We start from the raw sequence: 22943 nt of genomic DNA, 5'->3' as shown, positions 1-22943 counted from the left end.
TGCTCCCCGCGCCGCTGGTCCTCCGGCAGTTCATTCAGAGCCTCGGGCAGCACACAGCAGCTGGACCCGAGGAGGACGGGGCGGCTGGGAGGCTGGAGGCCGGCTGTGCGCCTGGGTAGGTGGGCCCTGCACACCACGTGGAGGGGACAGAGATGGAGAGGCTGGGACACTGTCCAGCTTCTCTGCTCAGGCGGGGCAGGCAGTGGGCAGGAAATCCCGGGAGAGCTCCCCAGAGCCGGTACATCCCCTCCGACGGTCCCAGGACACTTGGAGGGCAGAACAGCAGTGAGTCTGTCCGGGTGCTTCTGTCCTGGCTCTGATTTTCCCACGCTGCTCGGCTGGCAGTGATGACTGGCTTAAAACCTCTGACCAGCTCTCCAGAATGAGGACCTCGGGCCTGGGACTGGCTACATCTTGATAAATAACACGGTCAGACGGTTGAGAGAAGCCCTGTTTGTCTCTTCCTGCCCTGATTCCTACCTGCTGAGAAACTGGCGGCGGCAGGAAGCCGGATGGGCTGGATGAAGCAGCAGGTGGGGCAGGGGCTGGAGGGCTGTGGGCCCGAGGGGGACCAGGAGACACTCGCTGGGACCCGAGCCGCTGTTTGGAGCAGAGAATTAAGATTCTTCTCAAAAGTGGGAGGACCCGTGGAGGAGAGCGCGTGTCTCCGTTCCATGCCCGCCTGGTTTACATGACCCCGCTTAGCGAGGGCGTTCTCATCATCCAAAGCCTTAATTTTTCGGCTAAGCTGATCCCTTGGGACCCCTGACACCGTAAGTCACGCAGACACGCCACGACCTGCTGGTCTCCGACCAGACAGATCTCTCGTCCTTGTCTTTGATCTCGTACCACATCTAGCTTATTCCCAGAGAGGTGGAGGTCAGGAGGGCGAGATGGCTTAACATTGGCCCCCTAAGTCCCCATGGGGGCTCAGCCTCTCTTCTTTCTCAGCTGGGGCCTGGAGGCAGGAGGCTGGAGGGAGAGGCAAGTGGAGGATTATGCTTCTTGGCGTGTGACAAACAGCCAAGTAAGTAACCGAGAGCTGATGTGATGGTGATGGAGCCGTGAAGGGAAAGATGCTGACGAAGATATCCATCCGAGCTGAGCCCCCCAGGGTGGGAGTCGTGGGCAGGCGTTGGGTGGTAGCCCTGGGCGTGGGTGGGATGGAGCCCCTCCCCACCGCGGCCAGCTGGGTCTCCCTCCATCCCCCCTCACCCTCCCCGGAGACTCCCGCTGAGTGGTGGCCGTGGCCCTGTGACCACGCCACCTCCAACCCGAGACACATCGAGGTCAACAAGGAGGGAATCACAACGTTTGACCTGGAGCTGGATCTCAAGAGTTCTGAGAACAAGCTTTACCTGTATAAGGTGAGGCTGGAGGGGCCATCGAGGGGGGGCTCTTGGCAGGGCTGCTGCTGGTCCCGGGGGGAGGAACTGTGCGAGCAACCGAGTACACAGGTGACGAGCCCCGCCTCCCGTGGAGTTCCTGCTTTGCTTGGGGTCAGCTCAAACCCTGGTGAAGACAGTCCAGGGAGGCCTCTGACCTCTCACCGAGCGACCAGGCTTTCCAGCCAGGGCACGGGGTCAAAAGAGGGTTCTGAGAAGCGCACCCTCTCCTCTGAGCTCTCTCTCCAGACACATCGCTGCAAGGATTCCAGGAGTAATTACACATCAACCAGGTGGTGGTAGCGTCGGTGTCTGGAGACGGGTGCTGCAGGGGGCGGCAGCGAAGCATCACACTGTCCTGTGGTCAGACTCCTCCTGGCTCCCCCAGTTCCTGGCTGTGTGACCGCAGGAAAGGTGCTTACTTTCTCTGTGCCTTGGTTGCCTCATCTGTGACATGAGGGTAATGCAGGACTTGTCTCCTGGCGTGTTGAAAGGATAACTGAGATGGTGCGTGATTTGCTTCTCCGCTCAGCCTCCCCCTGGCTGCCCCGCTCCCCCCTCACCCCCGGCTCACCCCCGTTCCTTTGCTCCCTGCTCCGTCTGTCTGCCGTGCTCTGCCCTTCATCCACACAGCTAACTGCCGCCCCCCAGTGGCTCCCCGGCCCCCCTGTGTAGTGGAGTGTGTCCCCAGCCCCATCCGGCTCCTGGACCCACATACTCCTTTCTCTCCCCCCACCCCCGACCCCAGTTCTATCTCTTTCTAACAAACATTATATCCTTTACTTATTTATGATGCTTATTATTTCTCTGTCTCCCCGTAGAACTTTAGTTCCCTGAGGGCAGGAATCTTTGTTTTATTCACTGATGTGTCCGAGTACCTAAAACAGTGCCTGGCACACATCAGGCAGCTAAGTGTTAGCTACTGTTAATACGGATCTTCCTCGACCTGTGATGGGGTTACGTCCCGATAAACCCCCTGTAAGTTGAAAATATCATAAGACGAAAATACATTGAGGGCTTTCCTGGTGGCACAGTGTTTAAGAATATGCCTGGCATTGCAGGGGACACGTGTTCGAGCCCTGGTCCGGGAAGATCCCACGTGCCGTGGAGCAACTAAGCCCGTGCGCCACAACTACTGAGCCCGTGTGCCACAACTACTGAAGCTTGTGCACCTAGAGCCCGTGCTCCACAAGAGAAGCCACTGCAATGAGAAGCCCGTGCACCGCAATGGAAAGTAGCCCCCGCTCGCCGAAACTAGAGGAAGCCCGCGCGCAGCAACGAAGACCCCACACAGCCAAAAATAAAATAAATAAAATTAAAAAAAGAAAATACATTGAATACACCTAACCTACTGAACACCACACATAGGTCAACCCAGCCCTCCTTTAACGTGCTCAGAAGACTTGTATCAGCTAGAGTTGGGCAAAATTATCTAACAGAAAGCCTATTTTGTCATGAAGTGTTGAGTATCTCCTGTAATTGATTGAATGCTGTACCGAAAGCGAAAAGCAGATGGTTGTCTGGTACAGAATGGCTCTCAGTGTGTCGGTGGCTCACCCTCGTGAAGGCGGGCTGCCCGGGAGCTGGGGCTGCACTGCCCAGCACTAGCCTGGGAAAGATCAAAAGTCACAATTCCAGGTACGGTTTCTCCTCAATGTGCATCGCCTTCGCACCATTGTAGAGCCAGAAAACAAATCACAAGCCAAACCCTTGTAGAGCAGGACCACCTGTTTTTCGCCAAGTAGCCAGTCGTTCCGGGGCTTGGCTAGGGTGGGTGTGTGCATCAGCCGCGGTAGTACTCCGGTTCCTCATGAATGAACGCCTGGGGGCCCGGCCACGCCCGCTCTTTCCCCGCCCCCGCTCGGGTAGGAGCTCTGCTTCCGCTGCCGCGGTGCCGGCTCAGCAATCTCGGTGTCTCTTGCGTAAACTCAGCAGGTCATTTACAACGTGGTAAGAGCCATGGATATTCCTAGAGCATTTCTTTCCCTCCACCACGCGCTCTGGGCCTCCACCCCGCCCCTCTCCGCCCCACCCCTTTATCGTCCAGCGGTGTTGGTGTTGTTTGGTGCCGGGGCCAGTGGGGAACACGGCCGGTCGTCAGCAAGCAGGATGGGGGCAGGAGGTGCTGTGGACCCACTGAGGCCCTGGACCCCCCTCTTCCTCTCCTGGCCTCAGGATGGCGAGTTGGCCCCCTATGGCTTTGACAACCAGACCAAGCACTGCCTGCAGCATCTGGGGAAGCACTACCAGTTCCAGATCCGAGACCTGCGGCCGGAGGACGCTGGCATCTACCAGGTCGGGGTTCAGGATGCCGAAGTCTCCTCCACGGAGCTGGAGGCCAGCGGTGAGTGGTCTGCCCTGCCGAAGTCTGAGCGGGGGGCGCCCATTTCGGTTCCATTGTGGGGGGTAGGTGAACGTGACATCGCCCCCCTTCGCAGTTGGGGAGAGGAACGTGTACCCAAATGGTTAAATTATGATGATGCCTTTTCAAAATCTTGGTCCGAGGTCTGTGTTCTCCTGGTGCTGGGCTGGGCTCCACTGCGGGTCTCAGACATGGGGTACCTGGCTCTCGCCTCGCTCACAGGCTGTCCATAGCATCCACTCACTCTCAGATCAGGTCTGCCTAATTCTACGGCCTCCTCTCTGATGTGGGTCCTCCCCTCCCACGACCCCCCAGCAAGAATCTCCACCAGGTCGGCACGCTCCTGCCCTGTGCAGACCCCTCCCCCCCCGCCCCCCGTGCCCACACCCCACCGGGACTGTTCCTTTCCCCCTCATCAAGCTCTTCCCTTCCCACTGCCACTGCCCCCACCCCTGCCCCAGCACCTGACAGCTCAAGGGACGTTGGAGGGAGGAGAGGCTTGGGGTGGGCAGGTAAATCATAGAGAACGAGGCTAAGTCAAGGCTGAAGAAGGAGGAGGGGTTAGACCTCCAGCTGGCCTGGCGTGGTGGACGCGGAAGGGGGCAGGGCTCCGGGGTCAGCCAGACCAGGCTGTGGATTCCGTCTGGACCACGTCTTAGCTGGGCAAGCCATATAACTTGTAAAGCCTCAATGTTCTCACCTGTAAAAGGGAAATAATACCACCTGCCTCGGAGGTGGTCGTGGGGATTAATCGGACGGCAGGCATAAAGCACTGGGCTCAGCCTGTTGGTTTCCTTTCTGTACCTACCCGCCCCCAGATAGAACGGTCAGATTTAGAATTCCAGAATATTCCAGAGCCCGAGTCTGACTGTTCACAACCTAATTATAACTCCTCACTTTATGTGGGGAAACTGATACCTGGGGCAAGGAGTGGCCTGTCCAAGGTGACAGGGAGCTGTGGCTAAGCTGGCCTGAGCCGGGCTTGCTGAGCTCCCAGAGCCCTGCGTCGGGTCACGCTGTGTCCTGCTCCCCGGCAGCCGTCCTGCCCCAGGTGGTGGTCCCGCTGGCCTGTGCCCACTGCGGGGAGCAGGGCGATGCGGTCCTCGAGGGCACTCTCTCTGGCCCCTGCCCCGGCGCCACCTGGCATTGCCGGCACCGGCCGCTCCGGCTGAGCGACAGATACGAGGTGTTCGTGTCCAGTGATGGGCTGACCCACCAGCTTCTGGCGAGAAGGGCCTGTTTCTCAGACATGGGCCTCTATTCCCTTGGCACCAAGCTCCACACCTGCAGCGCCTGGCTGGTGGTTGAAGGTGAGTGGGCGCCCCCCCCCCACCCAGGTCTGTCCCCGCCTCTGCCGCAGTGGCGAGACCTCAGGGCCCCGGAGGGCGGGAGGAAGGCCGGGGCAGGGCTTCTGTTGCCAGTCCCCTGCTTTGGAGATTCTTCCTCCCCGCAGAGAATGAGGAAGGCCCCCTAGATCTATTCCTGATGCCTGCAGTGCAGGCCCTTCACGGCCAGCCCAGCCCTCCTCAGTGGCATCTGCTCCACTGGGCACAGATCCAAGATGGCCCTAAGGTCCTGGACAGGGCTTGGGACAGTGGCCCAGGTCCACTATGGATGAGGAGCCCCTGGGTCAGGCCAAAGAACACCCTTAAACTCCCCTAGGGTTCTGGGTTCAAGGTGATCCTAGGAAACTGTAAATTGGACATTTGTAAGGCAGGTAGTAGGGCAAGTAGATGTTTTTAAACACCAGCCACCTGCTCACGGCAAATGGCTTTTGGCTTCTGTATTTCCTCTAAAACGCCTCATGAACCACCTAGCAAACTGGGGTGGCCTCGGATACAGGACTGGGGGAGGTGATGATGGGATTTATCCACCAATGAGCTGCCACATTCTGGCTTCCTCTGGAGATGGTCGGCTTGTTTCCCTGCTGGGGAAACTGAGGGTCAGGCAAAGCCGCTGGGGTCCGAGAGGTGGCTTGGCCTGAGTTCACAGGTCTTTTCTCCTGTCTTTCTCTGGGGGCGTGACCTCTCACCAAAGCTGGGAAGGATAAAAGCCATCTGACCGTGAGCACTGACCACCAGCAGCCCGTACATGGAACCCAGAGCCCAGAAGATTCCAGGAGCATCCGTGGCGAGGCGGGGAGACCCAAAGAGCAGGACCCCACAGGGAGCTCCCTCCAGGGGGCCGGGCTGGCTTCTGGGCTCACAGCCGGCCCAGACAGAGGTGGCCTGGGTGGGCGCAGCTACACTTCGATGGGGGACGAGGAGGCGGCCGACTCAGCCCGGGGCCCTGGACCAGCAAGAAAGGGCTTTCTGGAAGAAGGGGGCAGAGTCACTCCTCTTGGTGAAAATCAGCTCCATGGAGAGGGACACAGGGACAGGAGCCTTCCAGGGGGCTCAGGGGAGGGCCTAGAATCAGGGCTGGGCCTCGCAGGGGACCAACTGCGAGGCCGTAGCAGCGACAGCGAGGGGGACGGATGCTCTGGGACGGCAGGAGGCAGGAAGGCTGGGTCCTGGCCTCCTCAGGCTGGAGGGCTGGGGTGCAGTGGGGGAGGGAAGGGGCATGGAGAGGACCCCAGGAGTCGGCTGTCCAGGCTCAGCCAGGAACAGCCCTGGGACGCTCAGCTGGGACCTGGGACCAGAGAGCGGGCCCCGCAGGGATCCCAGGCTGGTCATGTGGGGTCTCCGTCAGAAGGGGAGGGGATGGAGATTTTGCAGGGGCAGAGCCTGGATGAGGTGCGGGGAGAGGATGGTCTGAGTGGGGAAACGGGGAGAGGAGCGGCAGGGGCAGCGCAGGGCAGCGGGACTGGCCTGGGGGACACCAGGGGCCGCCGCAGGGTGGGAGCTCCTGGGGCCCTGGAGCCTTCCAGAGGAAGAGGTTCTAGCTCCATGGCAGGCAGGGGCCCTGAGTCCTGGGGCTCTCGGAAAGGTAGTGATGCTGACTGTGGGGACCGGGGGTGCCCCTTGGGGTCAGGGGAGTCACCAGGACAGACCTCTGAAGGCAAGGACTTCCAGGGGCCACCGATATCTGGTGGCGGGGGCGTCCCCCTGGGGCACGGGGGTCCTGAAGCCAAGGCTGGGTCTTCACTGCAGGAGGCAGGTGATGGAGGCCCACGGGGGTCTGAGGATGGGGGAAGGGGCTGCACAACTAGCCTTGGAGGCCCAGGGGGTCCCGGGGGCTGGGACAGGGGCCCACAGGGGCTCAGGGGAAGGGAGGGCCCGGAGACGGCGGGGGCCTTCGGCGAGGCAGAGGATGGCTCCAGCAGCCCCCAGGATTCCCGAGCCTGGACAGCCGGGCAGAGGGGAACAGGGGAGGCGGGCAGAATAGGGTCTGAGGGCCCAGGCCCTTGGGAGGACACACGGTCCAGCCCCAGCAAATCCGGGGCCCACTGTGGGCCTCGAGTGCTGGGGTCTGGTGGGGGGCAAGAGGGTGAGGGGGGCACCCAGGTGGCTGGGCTGATGGGTTCTGGTCGGGGCGTGGACGCCAGAAGCCACAGGCTAAGAGGGCCTTCGGGCCCTGGTGGGACACTGGGAGACACGGATGGGTTCAGATGTGCAGGGCCCATGGGGTCTGAGCCAGATTTCTGGGATGGGCCACGCAGCTCCAGGGAGAAAGGACCCGGAGGTGAGACGGGCCACGGGGATGGCGCGGGCGGCTCGGGGGTGACGGAGTCTAGATTTGGTGATGGCTTCGGGGACCCCAGGGGAGCAGGCCTAGAATACGGAGCTGGTTACAGTGATGGCTCAGGGAGGCCGGGAGCCGGGGGGTCTGGAGACAGAGCCAGTTATGGGGACGCTACCTGGGGCCCCCAGGCACGAGCTCCTCACGCAGGGCCGGCCTCTGAGAGCCGGGGCGCTGATGAGTCTGGTGAAGCGCCGGGCCTTGGGGATGGATCACGAGCTGCAGGGCCTCTGCCCACTGGAAGCACATCAGCTTACGGAGGGGGGTCAAGGGGTCTTGAGCCTGGGGGGATGAAGCCAAGGGGTGCGGCAGGCTTTAGAGGTGGTTCAGGAGGCCTTGGAGGAACTGGGTCAGGCGCTAAGGCTGGTTATAGGGGCGAGTCAGGGGGTTCTGGGGAAATGGGGTCAGGCGCTAAGGCTGGTTACAGGGACGATTTAGGGGGTTCTGGAGGAACTGGCTCAGGGGGTGAGGCAGGTTACAGGGACGGTTTGAGTGATACTAAGGGAATGGAGTCAGGGAGTGAGGTAGGGTGTAGGGGAGCCTCAGGAGGATCTGGGGAGATGGGGCGAGGGGCTGAGATGCACTGCAGAGATGCTTCAGGGAGGTTTGGAGGAACAGGCTCACCTGTTCCTGGAACGGGAGGTGAGGGTGGACCCAGAGGCCAGGAAGCCATGGCACATGGGTCAGTATACTGGGCAGCCCCAGAGGGGTCTTATGGTGGCACAGGTCCCAAGGATGGTCCGGAGAGGGGCAGCGGGATGGGGCTCGTAGGAGGGGCAGGTGCTGGGCTGGGCTCCAGGATGGCCGCGAGGCCTGGCATCGCAGACGGTACAGCACTCGGGGACGGGCCCGGGGGCCCAGGGCTGCTGGGGATCCACGGAGGCCCTCAGATGCTTTCAGATGGGCAGGGCTCCAAGAGTGCTTTGGGGGCCTCTGGACCCCCAGGCACCCCTGAGGCATGGGGGCCTGTTGGCTCGGAGGGAGAGTCAGGCATCAGAGGGTGGCAAGGTAGCTCTGGGCTCCCAGGGTCCCCTGGGCACAGAGGGGCTCCCAGTGGGGAGGGAGGGTCTGTAGGCCACACAGCGGGTGTGGGCGCTTCTGGGATTCCTGACGGTCGGGGGGCAGCGCAGGATGAGACCTGGGCAGGGACAGCTGCTTGGGAATCCGGACGTGACCAGGCCTTCTGGGAAGCAGGTCCAGGGGCAGCAGACGGGGGTCCAGCGGCTGGCCAGGGCGCGTTGGCACCTCAGGGCTCCGGGGCTGCACAGCTGGGTGGCGGGAGGACGGGGGCAGGGTTGGGGGGCTCAGCAGGTACAAGCCAGGGTCTGGACAGCAGCCGGATGCCCGGGGAAAGGGGCAGATCCATGTCACTGTCCGCCGGTGGGCGCGGAGAAGGCCATGCTTGGGGCCCAGGCTGGGAAGACCAGGGGTCTGGCCAAGACAGCACAGGTGCCAGGGACCGGCCCCCAGGCTCCAGGGCCTCAAGCTCTCTGCAGGAGGAAGATGCCACTTTCGGGGGGACCCATGAAGGGCCACAAGCCTCCTGGGGCTGGGAGGGGGTTCCAGGCAGAGAGGAGGCTGGTGGGGGGCAAAGCCCAGGGTTCCCGGATGGCAAAGCTTCAGGTCTTGGAAGGAGCAGGGCTAGCAGCCCAGGGGACTCAGGTGTCCCGGGTAAGGGGACTTCTGCTGGGAGGGAGAATGGCTCCACCCAAAGGCCTGGGGCTTCGGGACGTCAGGGAACCTGGGAGGGCCCAGATGGTCCCTTCGGCAGAAAAGACTCTGGAGACGGGTCACAGGGGACCCAGGGGCCTGGCTCTCGGGTGGGCACAGGACAGAGGGGAGGAAGGGGCTTCCTGAGGGAGCAGGGGTCCCTGGAGGCTAAGGATGATAGGGCCCGACGTCCAGGGGCTCTAAAGGAGTACGAGGGCCGGGGAGCCAAAGAGTCGACCAGGTCAGAGAGGAGGCTTGGTCCATTCAGGAACAGGACTCAGACGTGGTCCAGGGTCGAGGTTGGAGCAGCAAAGAGGTGGGGAGCGGATAAGGCCAGACACCTGGGGGAACCGCCTGGAGGAGAGGATGGGGGGTGCCCAGAGAAGGCCCCCAGCCGTCCTGGCAGCAGGAAAGCCGGCAAAGAGGGTGGGTCAGACGTCCACGGCCAGAGAACGAACGCCACCCGGAGTCCCGGATCCAGACAGAAGCCTGGCGCTGGCGGTTTCTCCAAGGAGGCGCGGGGTAAGTGCCTCTCAGCTGTGCTGGCTCCAGGCGGGAGCCAAGGGGGGCTCCCTGCACACTGGGCTGCCTGGGCCATTCCCAGACCCAGGAGTTTGTTGCTATCAGCGACCCCCATTTCCAGGGATCTCTTCCCAATTCAGGAGGCAACCTCTTCCTCCTCGTGTGGGGGGGATGCGGGCTGCACGGGGCTCGGGGCCCTCCTGGTATCTGTCTTGACGCCCTGTGTCCAAAGCACTGGACTTGTTGAACTAACTCTCTGTGGGTCCCCCAGACGTCACCCTGTGTGACTCAAGGGCCCCTCATCTCCCTGGCCCCCCAGATCCCCTGCACCAGCCTGGGCCCTGCGGAGAAAACTGGACGGTCTGGCCTCGCTGGCAGGACGTGTGGCCTCCCGGGGTACCGGGGGAGGCTGGGCGGCAGGGGCATCCCTGGGCGCCGGTCCTCCACACTCCCCCGTGTCTCTCCAGGCCCTACAGGCCACTTCTCCCAGGGCCTGGCTGACCTGGAGGTGCAGCGCGGAGAGGCTGCCGTGCTCTCCTGCACCCTCACCAGAGACCTGGGACCCGGAGCCTGGTTTAAGGATGGAGTCAAGGTACCGCCCCCCACCCCTCCTCACCAGCCGGTTTGCGGGGAGGGATGAGAGAAGCAGGGAGGAGTAGAAGGAGTTTTCACTCTTCCTTGTACCAACGCGCCGACTCTGCGAGAAGTTTAAAGGGCCGACACCTTGGTGCGCTTGGAATAAAACTGGATTTTTAAAGTGGGCGTGTCTCCCACTCACCCCTCCCTGTACACACCCCTGGCCCTCCCTCCACATCCAAACTGCTGTCCTGCCCCGGCACCTCTGGAAGTCTGCCTGTCCTTCAAGGCCGGTACGGAGGCCGCCTCCTCGGCCCAGCCACACGGGCTCTCCGCTCCCTGAACAGCCCTGGACCCTTTAGCTGTCATCTCAGCAGGGGGTAGTCAAGGGCTCTGGAGCAGGCCCTTGGCGTCCACTGGACCGGGCTGAGCCCAGTGCGGCCACTCACCGCAGACGTGGCCTCTGGCTTCCATGCCTGTAAAACGGGCTAACAGGGGTGCCCACTTCACAGGTCGTGGACAGTTGATGAGACACTGAAGGGGGTGACTGGCTCCAGCCGAGCACACGATGAGCGTTCAGTTCATTCCCGCAGTTGCTGTAGAAAAGGCCCTGGCCCGCGGTGGGAGGGGCTGGACGGGGCGGGTGACGGTCCCCTGTGGCCTCGTTCCCAGCTCAGCGCCCGGGACGGAGTCGCCTTCGAGCAAGATGGGCTGGAGCACAGGCTCCTCATTGCCCACGTGGAGGGGACCCAGGCTGGGAGGTACAGCTTTGGAGCCGGCGACCAGCAGAGCGAGGCCACGCTGACCGTCCACGGTGAGGCCCGACCCTGCCCTTTCCTGCCAAGCGGGCTCTCGGCCAGCGACACACACCACTGCTGAACGCCTGGACATGTCGCCAGCCTGCAGCCCGTGTCGAGTCTCACCCTCGGTCGAGGGGATGGTTTTAAAAAGCAACCCACACGCTCCCCATTCCCGTCAGCACGTCCTCAGAGAGGTCCGACCCCGTCTGTCCTGCTGCAGATGAAGCCCCTGGGTCCCACCCACCCGTTCTCACGAGGCGGGGAGGGGGCTCTGTCTCGGGGCCCTTCCTTCCCCGCCCCCAGGTGCCCGGCGCCCAGCGTCTTTGACTCCTTGTGCCCTGTCCTCTCCCCAGAGCCCCCGGTCATTGCCCCCGACATGACGGCGAAGCTGAGGGAGCCGCTGGTGGTCAAGGCGGGGAAGCCAGTGACCATGAAGGTCGCCTTCCAGAGCTGCCTCCCGGTCCAGGCCACCTGGAGCAAGGATGGGGCCGAGGTGGCCGGCGGTGACGGCAGAGGGGCCCAGGTGGCAGTGGGGGACAGCTCCACATGGCTGTGCCTCCCCAGCGCCAGCAGGAAGGACTGCGGCCAGTACAGCGTGGCTCTGAGCAGCAAGGGCGGCTCTGTGCAGGCCAAGCTCACCCTGCAAGTCCTAGGTGCCAGCCTGGCCCCAGCCCTGTCCCCGGCCCCGCTGAGCCCTCCCTGGCAGTGGGGCAGGCCCTGCTGGGGGGTGTCCCTGGTATTAACCCTCACGTGCATGCTGTTTAAGATCCAAACCTACCCCTAGCTGTCCTCGCCCCTCCTCAGACTGGTTTGGAATCCCACTGCGGGGAGACGGGCCATGTGTCTCTGCAGCTGACACACCAGGCCCTAGGGGTGTCGCTGGGGTGGGTGATGGCCCCCAGACCTGAGTGGTGCCAGCGAGGTGGGACTGCCTGTGGCCAGAAGGCAGTGCCCATCTGGGCTCGGGGCTGGTGCATTCCGTGTCACCTTCCGGGGGTGTGCATGGCGGGGGTGGAGACCAGGGACGCCGCGCGGTGATGCCCACCCAGGACCTCCAGCCCCGGGCAGGCTCGTCTGCTGATGGGGGGAGCCCAGCGCCCCTCCCCTGCGGCTCCTCTGACCCCCCTTCTCCTCTCGGGGGTCCCCAGACAAGCCTCAGCCCCCACAGGGCCCCCTGGAGGTGCAGGACGGCCACGGGGCTGGCGTCTGCCTCTGCTGGCGGCCCCCAGCGGACGACGGGGGCCAGGCCCTGCAGCACTACGTGGTGGAGAGGCGGCAGGCTGGCCTCAGCACTTGGCTGAAGGTGGGCGAGCCCCCTGCGGACAGCACCACCTTCACAGATGCCCAGGCGGAGCAGGGCAAGAAATACAGCTTCCGCGTGCGGGCCGTGACCGCGGAGGGGCCCGGGGAGGCCCTGGAGTCCGACGAGGTGGTGGTGGCTCCCGAGGGTGAGAGGACAGCCCGGGGCCAGGGAGGGCACGTGCCGGGCTCCCCACTGTGCCCAGAGAGCAGGAGCCACCAGCCAACACGCTGGGGGTCTCGAGGCCCTTCGAGCGCACTGTGAGAGCCTCACCCACGCTTCTTGGGGACCTGGTGGCCAGATCAGCAAGCAGGATGTGCGGGGTCTTCTCCAGCTGTGGCTCTGTGGGACTGGGGGCCCCTGGGACGGCCTGGCATCGTCCTACATCTGCAGCATCTCACAGGGCCTCAGGGCCGAGGGGCCTGAGGCTGGCTCAGACCCCTGACCCCCCGAAAAAGGGATAGCACGTGGCTGGGCCCAGATGCCCGCTCCTCCTCCAGGACCCCCGGGAGCTGGCGCCTCTCCCAGCCCCTGACTGACCTCTCCCAGCCCCTGACTGACCTCTCCCAGCCCCTAACAACTGACCTCTCCCAGCCCCTGACTGACCTCTCCCAGCCCCTGACTGACTTCTCCCAGCCCCTGACTGACCTGACCTCTCCCAGCCCCTGACTGACCTCTCCCAGCCCCTGACCTGACCTCCCCCAGCCCCTGACTGACTTCTCCCAGCCCCTGACTGACCTCTCCCAGCCCCTAACAACTGACCTCTCCCAGCCCCTGACTGACCTCTCCCAGCCCCTGACCTGACCTCCCCCAGCCCCTGACTGACCTCTCCCAGCCCCTGACCTGACCTCCCCCAGCCCCTGACTGACCTCTCCCAGCCCCTGACTGACCTCTCCCAGCCCCTGACTGACCTCTCCCAGTCCCTGACCTGACCTCTCCCAGCCCCTGACCGACCTCTCCCAGCCCCTGACCGACCTCTCCCAGCCCCTGACTGACCAGTACCCTCTCCGCCCCCAGTTCTGCCCGGGCCCCCTCCCCCGCCAGCCATCCTGTCGGCCTCCAGCCAAAGCATCACTCTGTCGTGGACGGCACCTCGGGGCCCGGGCAGTGCCCACATCCTGGGCTACCTGATCGAGAAGCGCAAGAAGGGAAGGAACCCCTGGGTGGCAGTGACCCAGCAGCCGGTGCCTGGTGAGCAGCCTGGCGGTGGTCTGCATCGTCCTGGCCTCCAGGGCCTCCCTGGACCCCCGGCCTGAGGTGCTGTAGCAGCAAGCCAGGTCACTCTAGAATGACGGTCTCACTGGTGGTGGTTTACCTCCCGGGGCATTTGGCAACATCCAGCAATTTGGGGTTGTCACACTGAAGGGGGAAGATGGGGGTGGCCCCTCGTGTGAAGGGACTGAGATGCTGCGGCATGTCCTTCGACACACAGCGCAGTGCCCCCCCCCGCCGACCCCGCCCCTTCCCCAAACAAAGAACTGTCTGGCCCAGAGCCTGGTTCAGCAGAAGTCTCACGCGGCAGGCAGCTCATGCTTCTCTCTAACGTGAGCTTTCTCATCCATACGACGACGACGGGGAGAAGGGCCCCCGCCCCCTGAGTAGATTCCAGGAAACTGCTTTCTGAGCCCAGAACAAACTCAGAAAAGCCCAAGCCCAGGCTAGTAGGAGAAAGAGGGGTTCAGAGCTCCAGGCAGGCTGTGCTGGGTGCCAGGCTGTGCCCCCCGGAGCCTCGGCCTCCCGTCTCTGGAAAGAGGGCCATGGACTGCGGACACCTTCTGTACCTACACTGCTGAGTGGTTCCGTTTTATTTAAATAGGACAGCAGCTCTAAGGCAGAGGGAACCAGAGCCATGAAGGCTCTCCCCTTGGAGAGGACAAGTCAGGGCCGGCTGGGGGCTGGGGGGCAGGGAGGTGTAGGGCCAGGCTGGTCTCGTCCAGGCATCGCCCGGCCCCATCAGGCGGGACTAACGTGGGTGGGCTTCCCACAGAGAAGAAGTGGACGGTGCTGGACCTGAGGCAGGGCTGTCAGTACGAGTTCCGGGTCACAGCCGTGGCCCCCTCTGGCCCCGGGGAGCCTGGGCCCCCATCGGATGCCGTCTTTGCTCGGGACCCCATGAGTAAGCGGAGTGCCAACCCGGGAGAGGGTGGTGGCAGTGGCATGAGCAGGCCGGGGCAGTCCCGAAGGAGACATCAGGATGGCTGGGGGATAAAGGTCGAAAGGTCCTGAGGGCGAGGCAAAACTTAGGGGCCCCTGGAGGCTTGAGGCCCTACACTGAGACCAGACAGGCCCAGGAGCCAGAGATGGGGGTTGGAAAGTCCTTCCCCAGCTCAGCCCACTCACTTGGTCCCATCCTGTAAGCATCCACTGCCCCCAGTGAGGGGGCATCATCCCTACAGGGAGGGGGTGGTCACAGGGGAGCCTCACCATCAATTCTCCATCCAGCGAGCATCTGCTCATCACCTGCTGGGGGCTGGCGTGGTGTCAGGAACCACGTGCATCCTTGGGACACTTCTGGTCTAGAGCAGCATTACCTGTGGTCCACGTGTCCACGACAGGCAGCCTAGGACATTTCCAAGCCCTACAGAAGAGAAACCTGCCCTGCTTTGTTTGATCCAAATTTCCCAAATTCAAGCAGAATTCGTGTTTTCCACGAAACACCTGTCAAAGCATCCCTCCACGGCCTACAGCTGCTCTGTGCGCCTCTCCTGAGCTCTTACCCTCATGAGCCCGCTGGTGACAAGCCCTGAGGGAGCAGCACGTTCCTGGCCCTTGTGGATCGGCCAGGGGCGTCCTTCCGTGTCAACCGGGGCCTGGGGAAGTGGCCGCGGGGCCTGGAGAGACACAGGGAGTCTGGGGAGCTGGGTGCCCAGGGACTGCCCCCAGGTTTGAAGTCCAGAGCCCTGGATGCAGTCTACAGAGCCCTTTACATAGCTCACACCTTTGTTCTGAAACCCTCGTGGGTGGGTGGGCCTGTGCTGGTATTGTTCCCATTTTACAGGTACAGAGCACAAAGTATGGACTAAGTACCCAAGGCAGTCTTGACTGGGAGCTTAATGCTCACAACAGAAAGAGAATTCTAGTCTTCAGGGATGTTGGAACCTAAGGACTCATCGATGAAAACAGCAGATTGGGGGAATTATGGAAAGACAGTTAGGGGAAGGGGGTTGGCAGGTTGGCGAGTGGGTGGAAGGGGTCAGGGGAGGCTTCCCGGAGGAGGCGAGCTGGGATGGGTGGTGCAGACTGAGGAAGAGTCCGGGGTAGAGTAAGGGTTTGGGTCCAGGCAGGTGCTTTACAAAGCCTGGAGGCGGACCCCTCAGTGAAAGCAATCCCCAGCCGCCCATGGAAAACCAGTGAGTGGCCACCGAGGGGCCTCCCTCAGGAGAGGTGATGCCGCTCCTGACACCCCGTGGTGCCTGGCCAGGACCCCCCGGGCCCGTGAGGGATCTCCAGGTCACGGACACATTGCACACCAGCATCACCCTGAGCTGGGCCCAACCGGACCCTCAGGACGGGGACGAAGCACTGGGCTACGTGGTAGAGCTGGGCGACTCAGCCAGCCTGCAGTGGAGTCCGTGCCACGCAGGCACCGTGCCGGGCACTACGTACACGATCAAGGGGCTGCGGCCTCGGGAGGGCTACTTCGTGCGGGTGACAGCCGTGAATGACGGGGGCCGAGGCCCTCCCACTGCCCTGGACACGGTGGTGCAAGCCATGCCCGTCAGTGGTGAGTCCACCTCCCTCCTCCAGTCCAGGCCCTTCCTGGGGAGGGCCTCTGAGTTGCACCCATGCACGAGCTGAGCCGGGACCCCCACCCCCACCCCAGCTTAGTGAAGTGTCACGTATTGGGTGCCTAGTAGGAGCAGGGCACTGGGCTAGGCAGGCCCTTTCAGAAATGCATTTTCATTGTAACTCATGAAAATCGTACAAGGTCAATACTATCTCCAATTTACAGATAAGGAAACCGAGGTCAGCAGTACACTGCCCTGGGCCTTACCACTGGTATGCAGCAGAGCCCGGGTGCAAGCCAGGTGACTGACCCCAAAGCCCAGGCTCGCTCCAGAATTCTTTGCTGCCTCCCCAGCGTGGCCTGAGAAGGCCGGCTGCCCCTCAGCTCCCGGGTTCACGTCAATGCAGAAGACGCCCCCTTCCCTGTTACCGGAAGGTGGACTGTCCTTCCCTGGGGGCGTTAACTGCTGGAGCAGCTGACCTGTCTTTGGCCCAAGCTGACACTGGGCCATCCCAACAGACCCCAGCTGTCCTTGTGATGATAAGGGAGACATACAAAAAAAATCACCCTGAGTCTGTGGCCGGAACCCAGAGCCCGTCCTGGCTCCGCCCCAAACCCCGGGCTCTGGGGCCACTTCCTGCCTCAGATGGGTCGTTTTCATCTGCAAAACACAAGAGGGGCTTCCCTGGTGGTGCGGTGGTTGAGAGTCCGCCTGCCGATGCAGGGGATAAGGGTTCGTGCCCCGGTCCGGGAGGATCCCACATGCCGCGGAGCGGCTGGGCCCGTGAGCCATGGCCGCTGAGCCTGCGCGTCCGGAGCCTGTGCTCCGCAACGGGAGGGGCCACAACAGTGAGAGGTCCGCGTACTGCAAAACAACAACAACAACAACAACAAAAACACAAGAGTTGGGCTAGTTTCTCACCATCCCCCTCCGTTCCAGCCTGACCCTAAGGCTGCCCCTGACGGCTTCCCTTTCTCAGCCCCCATCCCGCTCCCCCCTCCCCCAGCCATGCGGCTCCCCCCAGGATTCCCCTCCAGCCCCCTCTCCAGTTCCTGCAGGGCCCCCTGTCCGATGTCCAGTGGGGTTTCAGCATCACTGGGCTGGCCTAGCGTCTAGCCCCCTGCAGCCCTGCCTGGTTAGTGACCAGGGCTGGGGCCCAAATGCAGAGGGAGGTGACAGGTCACCCCGTGTGTTCCAGGCTGTCCCAAGTTCCTCATGGACGCCAGCACGAAGTACTTGCTGACGGTCAGAGCTGGGGACACAGTTCGTGTGCCTGTCCACTTTGAGGTGAGCATATCTAGTGGGCTGCAGCAGGCAGTCTCAGCCCTGTGGGCCTCCTTTCTTCCCGGTTCCTTTCTGGCCCCTAGTCAGGGACCTGCGCTTGTGCTGGAAATCAGGCCGCATAGAGAAGGGGAGGGGAGGGGAGGGTCCTCCTGGCAGGCACAGCCCTCCCCCCGGAAGCTGGGTGGCCACTCTGCTCCTGTCCACGACGCTCTCTGGTGGTGGCGATCGGTACTGCACCTCTAAACCCGCGCCCCGTCCCCTCCCCCCGCCCACTGTTCCACCTCCTTAGTCTGGCAAGGGTGCCCTGCAGCGGGGTGATGCCCCTTGACTTCAGAATGTCTGTTGTGAGAGTACGTAGCCTGTGTTTGTACGTGTAGTACAGCAGCCAGTGTGGTTAGAAGCACAGGTGCCTGGATTCAAATTCTGACGTCAAGGCTCACTAGCTGTTTGACTTTGGACACATATCTTAACCTCTCTGTGTTCCGACGTCCTCATCTGTCAAGAGAGGGTATTAATAGTAACTTATCTCAAAGGGTTGTTCTGAGGATTCAAGGAATTAATACTTGAAAGCGCATAAATAGTGCTGGGCACATGGCAAGTACCCGGTATGTATTATTATGGTTGTTATTGTTGTGAAAATTGTCATCATCTGCGTGGGAAACTCATAGGTGGCGGAGTCAGACCCAAACCCAGATCTAACTCTAAATTACATGTTCTTAACTATTAGACCATAATCATGACGATGGTAATGATGACAAAAATATTTAAGACACACCAAGTGTTTGCTCTGTGTTGGGCCCTGTTCGTATCGTTAACTTCTTGGGTCCCCAGACAAGCCTGTGAGGTAGGTCATTGTCAGCATCCCCAGGTGCCTCTGACTCCCAGAGCTGAGGGTCTCATGGGAGTTGGTGGTGCAGCCATCAGGCAGCTGGACTGGTCCCCTCACCCTGGTCAGGGTCAGGCCACCATACTCTCCCTCCTGGACTATTGCAGGGACCCCCAAGTCATACCCCCCTTGGCAGCCCAGCCTGGGCACCAGGGTGGTCAGCACTCCCCTCCCACGAGTCCTCCCCACTTCCACCCGCCCTCGCTCCCCCAGCCCCGTGAATCCAGATCTAATTCCTGGTTAAAGCTTACAACAGCAGTTCGTGGCTCACAGAACGAGACGCAGGTGTCTGTATGGGTGTGATGTGCGGGGCCCTTAAGGTGTTTGCAAACCCCCCCTTTGCAGCCTCCTCTCCTCTCCCCCCACCCCTGCTCCCACCGTGGCTCTACCCGGATGCTCCTCTCAGGATGCTCTTCTCACACTTACACTTCAGCCCAGCTCAAAGCCATGGCTTCCACAAAACTCCCCTCTCACCTCTCCTTCCTCTGTGTCCCAGGCCGCCTCCATGCCGGACGTGACCTGGCTAAAGGATGGCTTGCCCTTGCCTAAAAGAAGTGTGACCTCCGTCAAGGATGGCCTCACCCAGCTCCTGGTCCCCGCGGCCAGCCTCGCTGACAGCGGCCTCTACACTGTGGTGCTGAGGAGTCCGCGGGGGCAGGAGGCCACCTATATCTTCCGCCTCAGGGTGGCAGGTGAGGCAGCCCCGGGCTGGGGCTGGACACGGCTGGGCTGCTCCCCAGGGCTTGGTCACAGGTCTGCGGGATTCCACCCGCCTGGGTGTGCCCGTGACCACACCCTGATCCTTCTTATGCGCCCCAAGGGAGAAAGGAGGAGGGCCGGGGGGAGGGGGTATCACTGTCCTTCTCTTCGGGGGATTGGGGACAGTTGAGCACAGCCCTCCCCGGACCTCTGTTGTCCCTCGTTTCGGGTCAGTGAGCAGAGACAGTCACCACCATCACATGACTCCAATGAGCGGTGGCAAGAATTGTCTGTGCTCCTCCCCTGGGATAAAGGTGGCCTCCCCCAGCCCCAGCCCCGGAGGGGGTTCTGAAACACAGAAATGATGGACAATTACAGCGGGAGCTCTGTAACTTGGTCTCATGGAAGCCCCCATTCTGTTCCTGTGTCATTTTACTTACAAGACAAAGTGAATTAAAATGAGTCTTTTTGGAGGTTTCCCACCCTCTAGCAGTAACTGCAGAACTGGCCCAGTTCTCTCTGGCTCCAGCCCCCTGCCTGGCGAGACCGTGTCTCCAGGGCCCTGGAAGAAGTGGGCAGGACTTGGGGACCTGGAAAGACTCAGGGCCCTGGGCAGGGCCAGGTGGAGCACTTCCGGCTCCAGCCTGACCCGTCTGTCCCCGCAGCGCGCCCACGGGCCCCGGGGCCCATCCTCCTGCGGGAGGGCACGCTGGGCTCGGTGACCGTCGAGTGGGTGCCGTCCCCGGACGAGGCCGATGGGAGGGCCGCCCCGCTGCACTACACGGTGCTGACGCGCTCCTCCGTGCACGCGCCCTGGCGCCCCGCGGCCGAGCGCCTGCACGCCTGCCGCTTCACCCTGGAGGGCGCCCTCCCGGGCCACGAGTACCACTTCCGCGTGGTGGCCAAGAACGAGCTGGGCGCCAGCGAGCCCTCGGACACGCGCCAGCCCTGGGTCGTCCCGCAGCAGCCGCCAGGTGAGCTCCGCGCGGAGAGGCGGGGACGGAGGCTGGGAGGGCGGGGACGCAGGCTGGGAGGGCGGGGACAGCCGCCGGTCCATCGCTCTTCCCACCTCCCGCCCCGCCCACCGGCTCCCGTGTCCTCCGCGTCTGCGATTCAGGGTGGGTGCCGCTTCCTCCGCGGGGAGGACGCGAGGAGCTGGGGCTGTCTGCGGGTCTTGGGTGGCCTCTCCAGTCAGTGGCAGGCGAAAAGGTAGACAGAGACCAGTGTTTCTCCGAAAACAGAGTCTTTTACAAAGTCAAATAGATGCGAACCTTCAAAGCAGTTGCCAGGAAAAGCAGGTCATAAAATCAGATGCTCGTTTTCTCACTTTCACGAGTTTCTAAAGTAGAAAAATGTCTGAAAGCTTCAACACCAAAATGCTAGCTGCGGTCATCGGTAGGTAATTGGCTGTGCTGGGTTTTTATTCCTTCTCCTTTTGATTTCTTGTATGTTCCAATTTGTCCACACTGAGTGTGTGTTACCTTGTAGTACAGGGAAAAAAAGTCCAAAAATTATTTTAAGAAAAGGATAAAAAATGAGCAGAGCAGCCTTGGGGCCAAGTTTGCAGGTGAGACACGGCAGGAGGGTCCAGGCAGCGCCCGAGTTCACCAGGGGCTTGGGGCTCGCCGCAGCCCTTCTCTCTTTCTGACCCTCCTCGCCTGCCAGTTTCCACCGCAGACAGGGTCACGGTGAAGGCTCCCAGCTACCAGGAGCCCCACCTGAGACAGAAGCCCCGCTTCCTGGTGGGCCTGCGGACCCACCTGCTGCCCCTGGGTTCTGAGTGCTGCATGACCTGCGCCGTGCAGGGCTGGCCGCAGCCCCGCGTCACCTGGTTCAAGAACGACCAGAGCCTGGCAGGCGACCCTGCCGTGTACAGCACGGACCTGCTGGGCGTGTGCTCCCTGGTCATCCCCAGCGTCTCGGCCGAGGACGGCGGCGAGTACAAGGTGGTGGCCGAGAACACACTGGGCCAGGCCGTCAGCACCGCCACCCTCATCGTCATGGGTGAGACGCTACCCGACAGGGGGGCGAGCTGGTGGGGGGCGGGGGGGAAGGAGAGCCAGAGACACAGCTCCCGGCTGCCTCCAGGGAGTCCTCAAGGGGCCCGTCCCCTTCTAGAGGGGTGGGCTGGAGTCAGGACAGCGCGGTTCTCCGCCTGGCTCTCCATGAGCTCTGCTACTTAACCTCCACCTCCGGCTCTCCTGGGGCCTTGGTTTGCCCATCGCAGTGGATGAGATCACTGGTAAGCAGCTCTTGGCTTGAGGGGCTCTGTGCCACCCACCTAAGCTTCCCACAATGGCCTCGCGACCCATTTTGAATGAGAGAGAAAGAGGCTTCTTCTCAGGTGCACCTTCATAAATATGCCCAGAGAGGGACACCTAGCGCCCCAAGGCCACCCTAGTTCTCTCGTGGGTATTCCCCAGTAAAGTAAATAATGTGTGTTAATAAGAAAACTAGCCTCTTTTTTTTATTGTTAGAGTACATTTCTTTTATGTTTTTAATTTTTATTTTATATTGGAGTATAGTTGATTTACAATATTGTGTTAGTCCCCAATAGCATCTTATATTTTGAATAGTTAAAAAAAAAAAAAAAGAAGTAACTCCTAAACATTTTTCATTAATCGGGATTGACCTTTGTGCAGCAGTGGCCCTTTCAACCCGGGAAAGGAACGTTTCAAAGTGCCCAGCTCGTGTGCACACCTATCGTTTGGGGGAGGTTACGGTTCCCCAAGGGGCCAGGGGAGAACTTAGCCCAAAGTTGGAGAGCGTGTGGTGGCTGCGGATCTGAACCCACACGCCCGTGGCAGAGCCCCGCGGCCTGACCCCCTGCGGTGTCACGTTGACCTTCAGGACGACGAGCCCGGATCCTGGTCCTCTGTGTCTTGCAGAATCTAGCTCTGAGCCCCAACACACCCTGGAGTGGCCCAGCCCATCCCCACAGCCTTGGGATGAAGGCAGATCCTCGAAGGTTCACTCCTCACACCGCACTGGCCTGGGGAGGCAGTCCCAGAGGATGGAGGATGCTGGCAGTTCCCAGAGCCCCAGGGAGAGGGGAGTGAGGGGGCTCCTGGGGAAGCTCCTCCCGGAGGGCACGGAGGCTTTGGGGAAGACAAAGAAGAAGCGGGCATTCAGCCTCCCAGCCCCAAGCTAAGTGACTGAACGGGATGGCAGCGAGCCTCCTGCTTGGGGGAGCAGAGGGAACTGGATGTGTCTGCAGGATGGAGGCCAAATCCCTTGGGGGGAGGGCAGGACGGGCTGGGCCTGAGTGACCACAGTGAGGGGAGAGCACGGGGGTCCGAGGACCTGGGCGGGAGCCGGGGCTGGAGGGCCATGTGTGTGTGTGTGCTGGGACAGCTGCTCTCTGTATGTTGTTTCTTTATTAAAGCATTGGCTAACACTGGCAAACCATTTGCAAGTGAATTTGGGGTCTGCACTCTGGGGGGAAGATTCCCAGTGCAGAGCCTCTGTGCCAGGCTCCAGCCGGGGGTGGGCTTCTGGCTGGAGGGAAGAGCTGGGTCAGAACCGGGCTCTTCTGCATCCCGGGGCTGCGCAGTCAGTTCCAAGGGTGGGAAATCTGGGAACGTTCCGAGGGTCTGCGTGGTGGAGAGACAGCCCCACCCCCACCCCCGCCCCGCCCGAGCCCTAGCCCGTGTCTCCTGCACGCCTCTGTCTGGCCAAATCCTTCTCAGAGCCGGAGGCTTCCCTGGGTGGAGTCTGGGCTGGGAAATAGCACTCCTGGGCGGATGGGCGGACTCTGTGGGCCCCAGCTTGCCCCTCCACAGTCCCACTGCCCCGTGTCACAGACGGGCCCCATGTCACAGACAGGACGGGATGCTGTGTGACCCACCACCTCCACCAGAAGCTCTGGTCCTATTTCACCTTCCAGGCCTGGCCCCTGAGCCTCCTAGGCTCCCGGGAAGTAATATGTATCAAAAGCTTTAACATGTATAAATCTCTTGATGATGCAGTAATTTCATGTCACTGCATGTATTGTTATGAGGGCAAAATAG

General features: G+C 61.9%; 1 protein-coding gene across 1 annotated transcript; it reads left to right on the top strand.

Annotated features, from left to right (window-relative positions):
• Positions 1-1163: 1163 nt before the first annotated feature.
• On the top strand, positions 1164-22338 carry IGFN1 (immunoglobulin like and fibronectin type III domain containing 1; the record flags this gene model as incomplete). Its single annotated transcript, XM_081225853.1, has 17 exons — positions 1164-1367; positions 3561-3729; positions 4785-5057; positions 5785-7614; positions 8623-9660; positions 10128-10252; positions 10909-11050; positions 11390-11689; positions 12185-12484; positions 13354-13527; positions 14324-14452; positions 15758-16060; positions 17263-17351; positions 18731-18926; positions 19599-19907; positions 20611-20937; positions 21822-22338. The coding sequence occupies 17 exons, from the start codon at positions 1164-1166 to the stop codon at positions 22082-22084; spliced, it is 6171 nt and encodes a 2056-aa protein (XP_081081979.1). The 3' UTR covers positions 22085-22338.
• Between the last annotated feature and the right edge of the window lie 605 nt (positions 22339-22943).

Source organism: Mesoplodon bidens (assembly GCF_964165515.1).
Source record: "Mesoplodon bidens genome assembly, chromosome: 2".
In the NCBI taxonomy this organism is placed as follows: domain Eukaryota; kingdom Metazoa; phylum Chordata; class Mammalia; order Artiodactyla; family Ziphiidae; genus Mesoplodon; species Mesoplodon bidens.
Note: the sequence above shows the minus strand (reverse complement) of the source record. Positions and strands in the feature narration are given on the sequence as shown.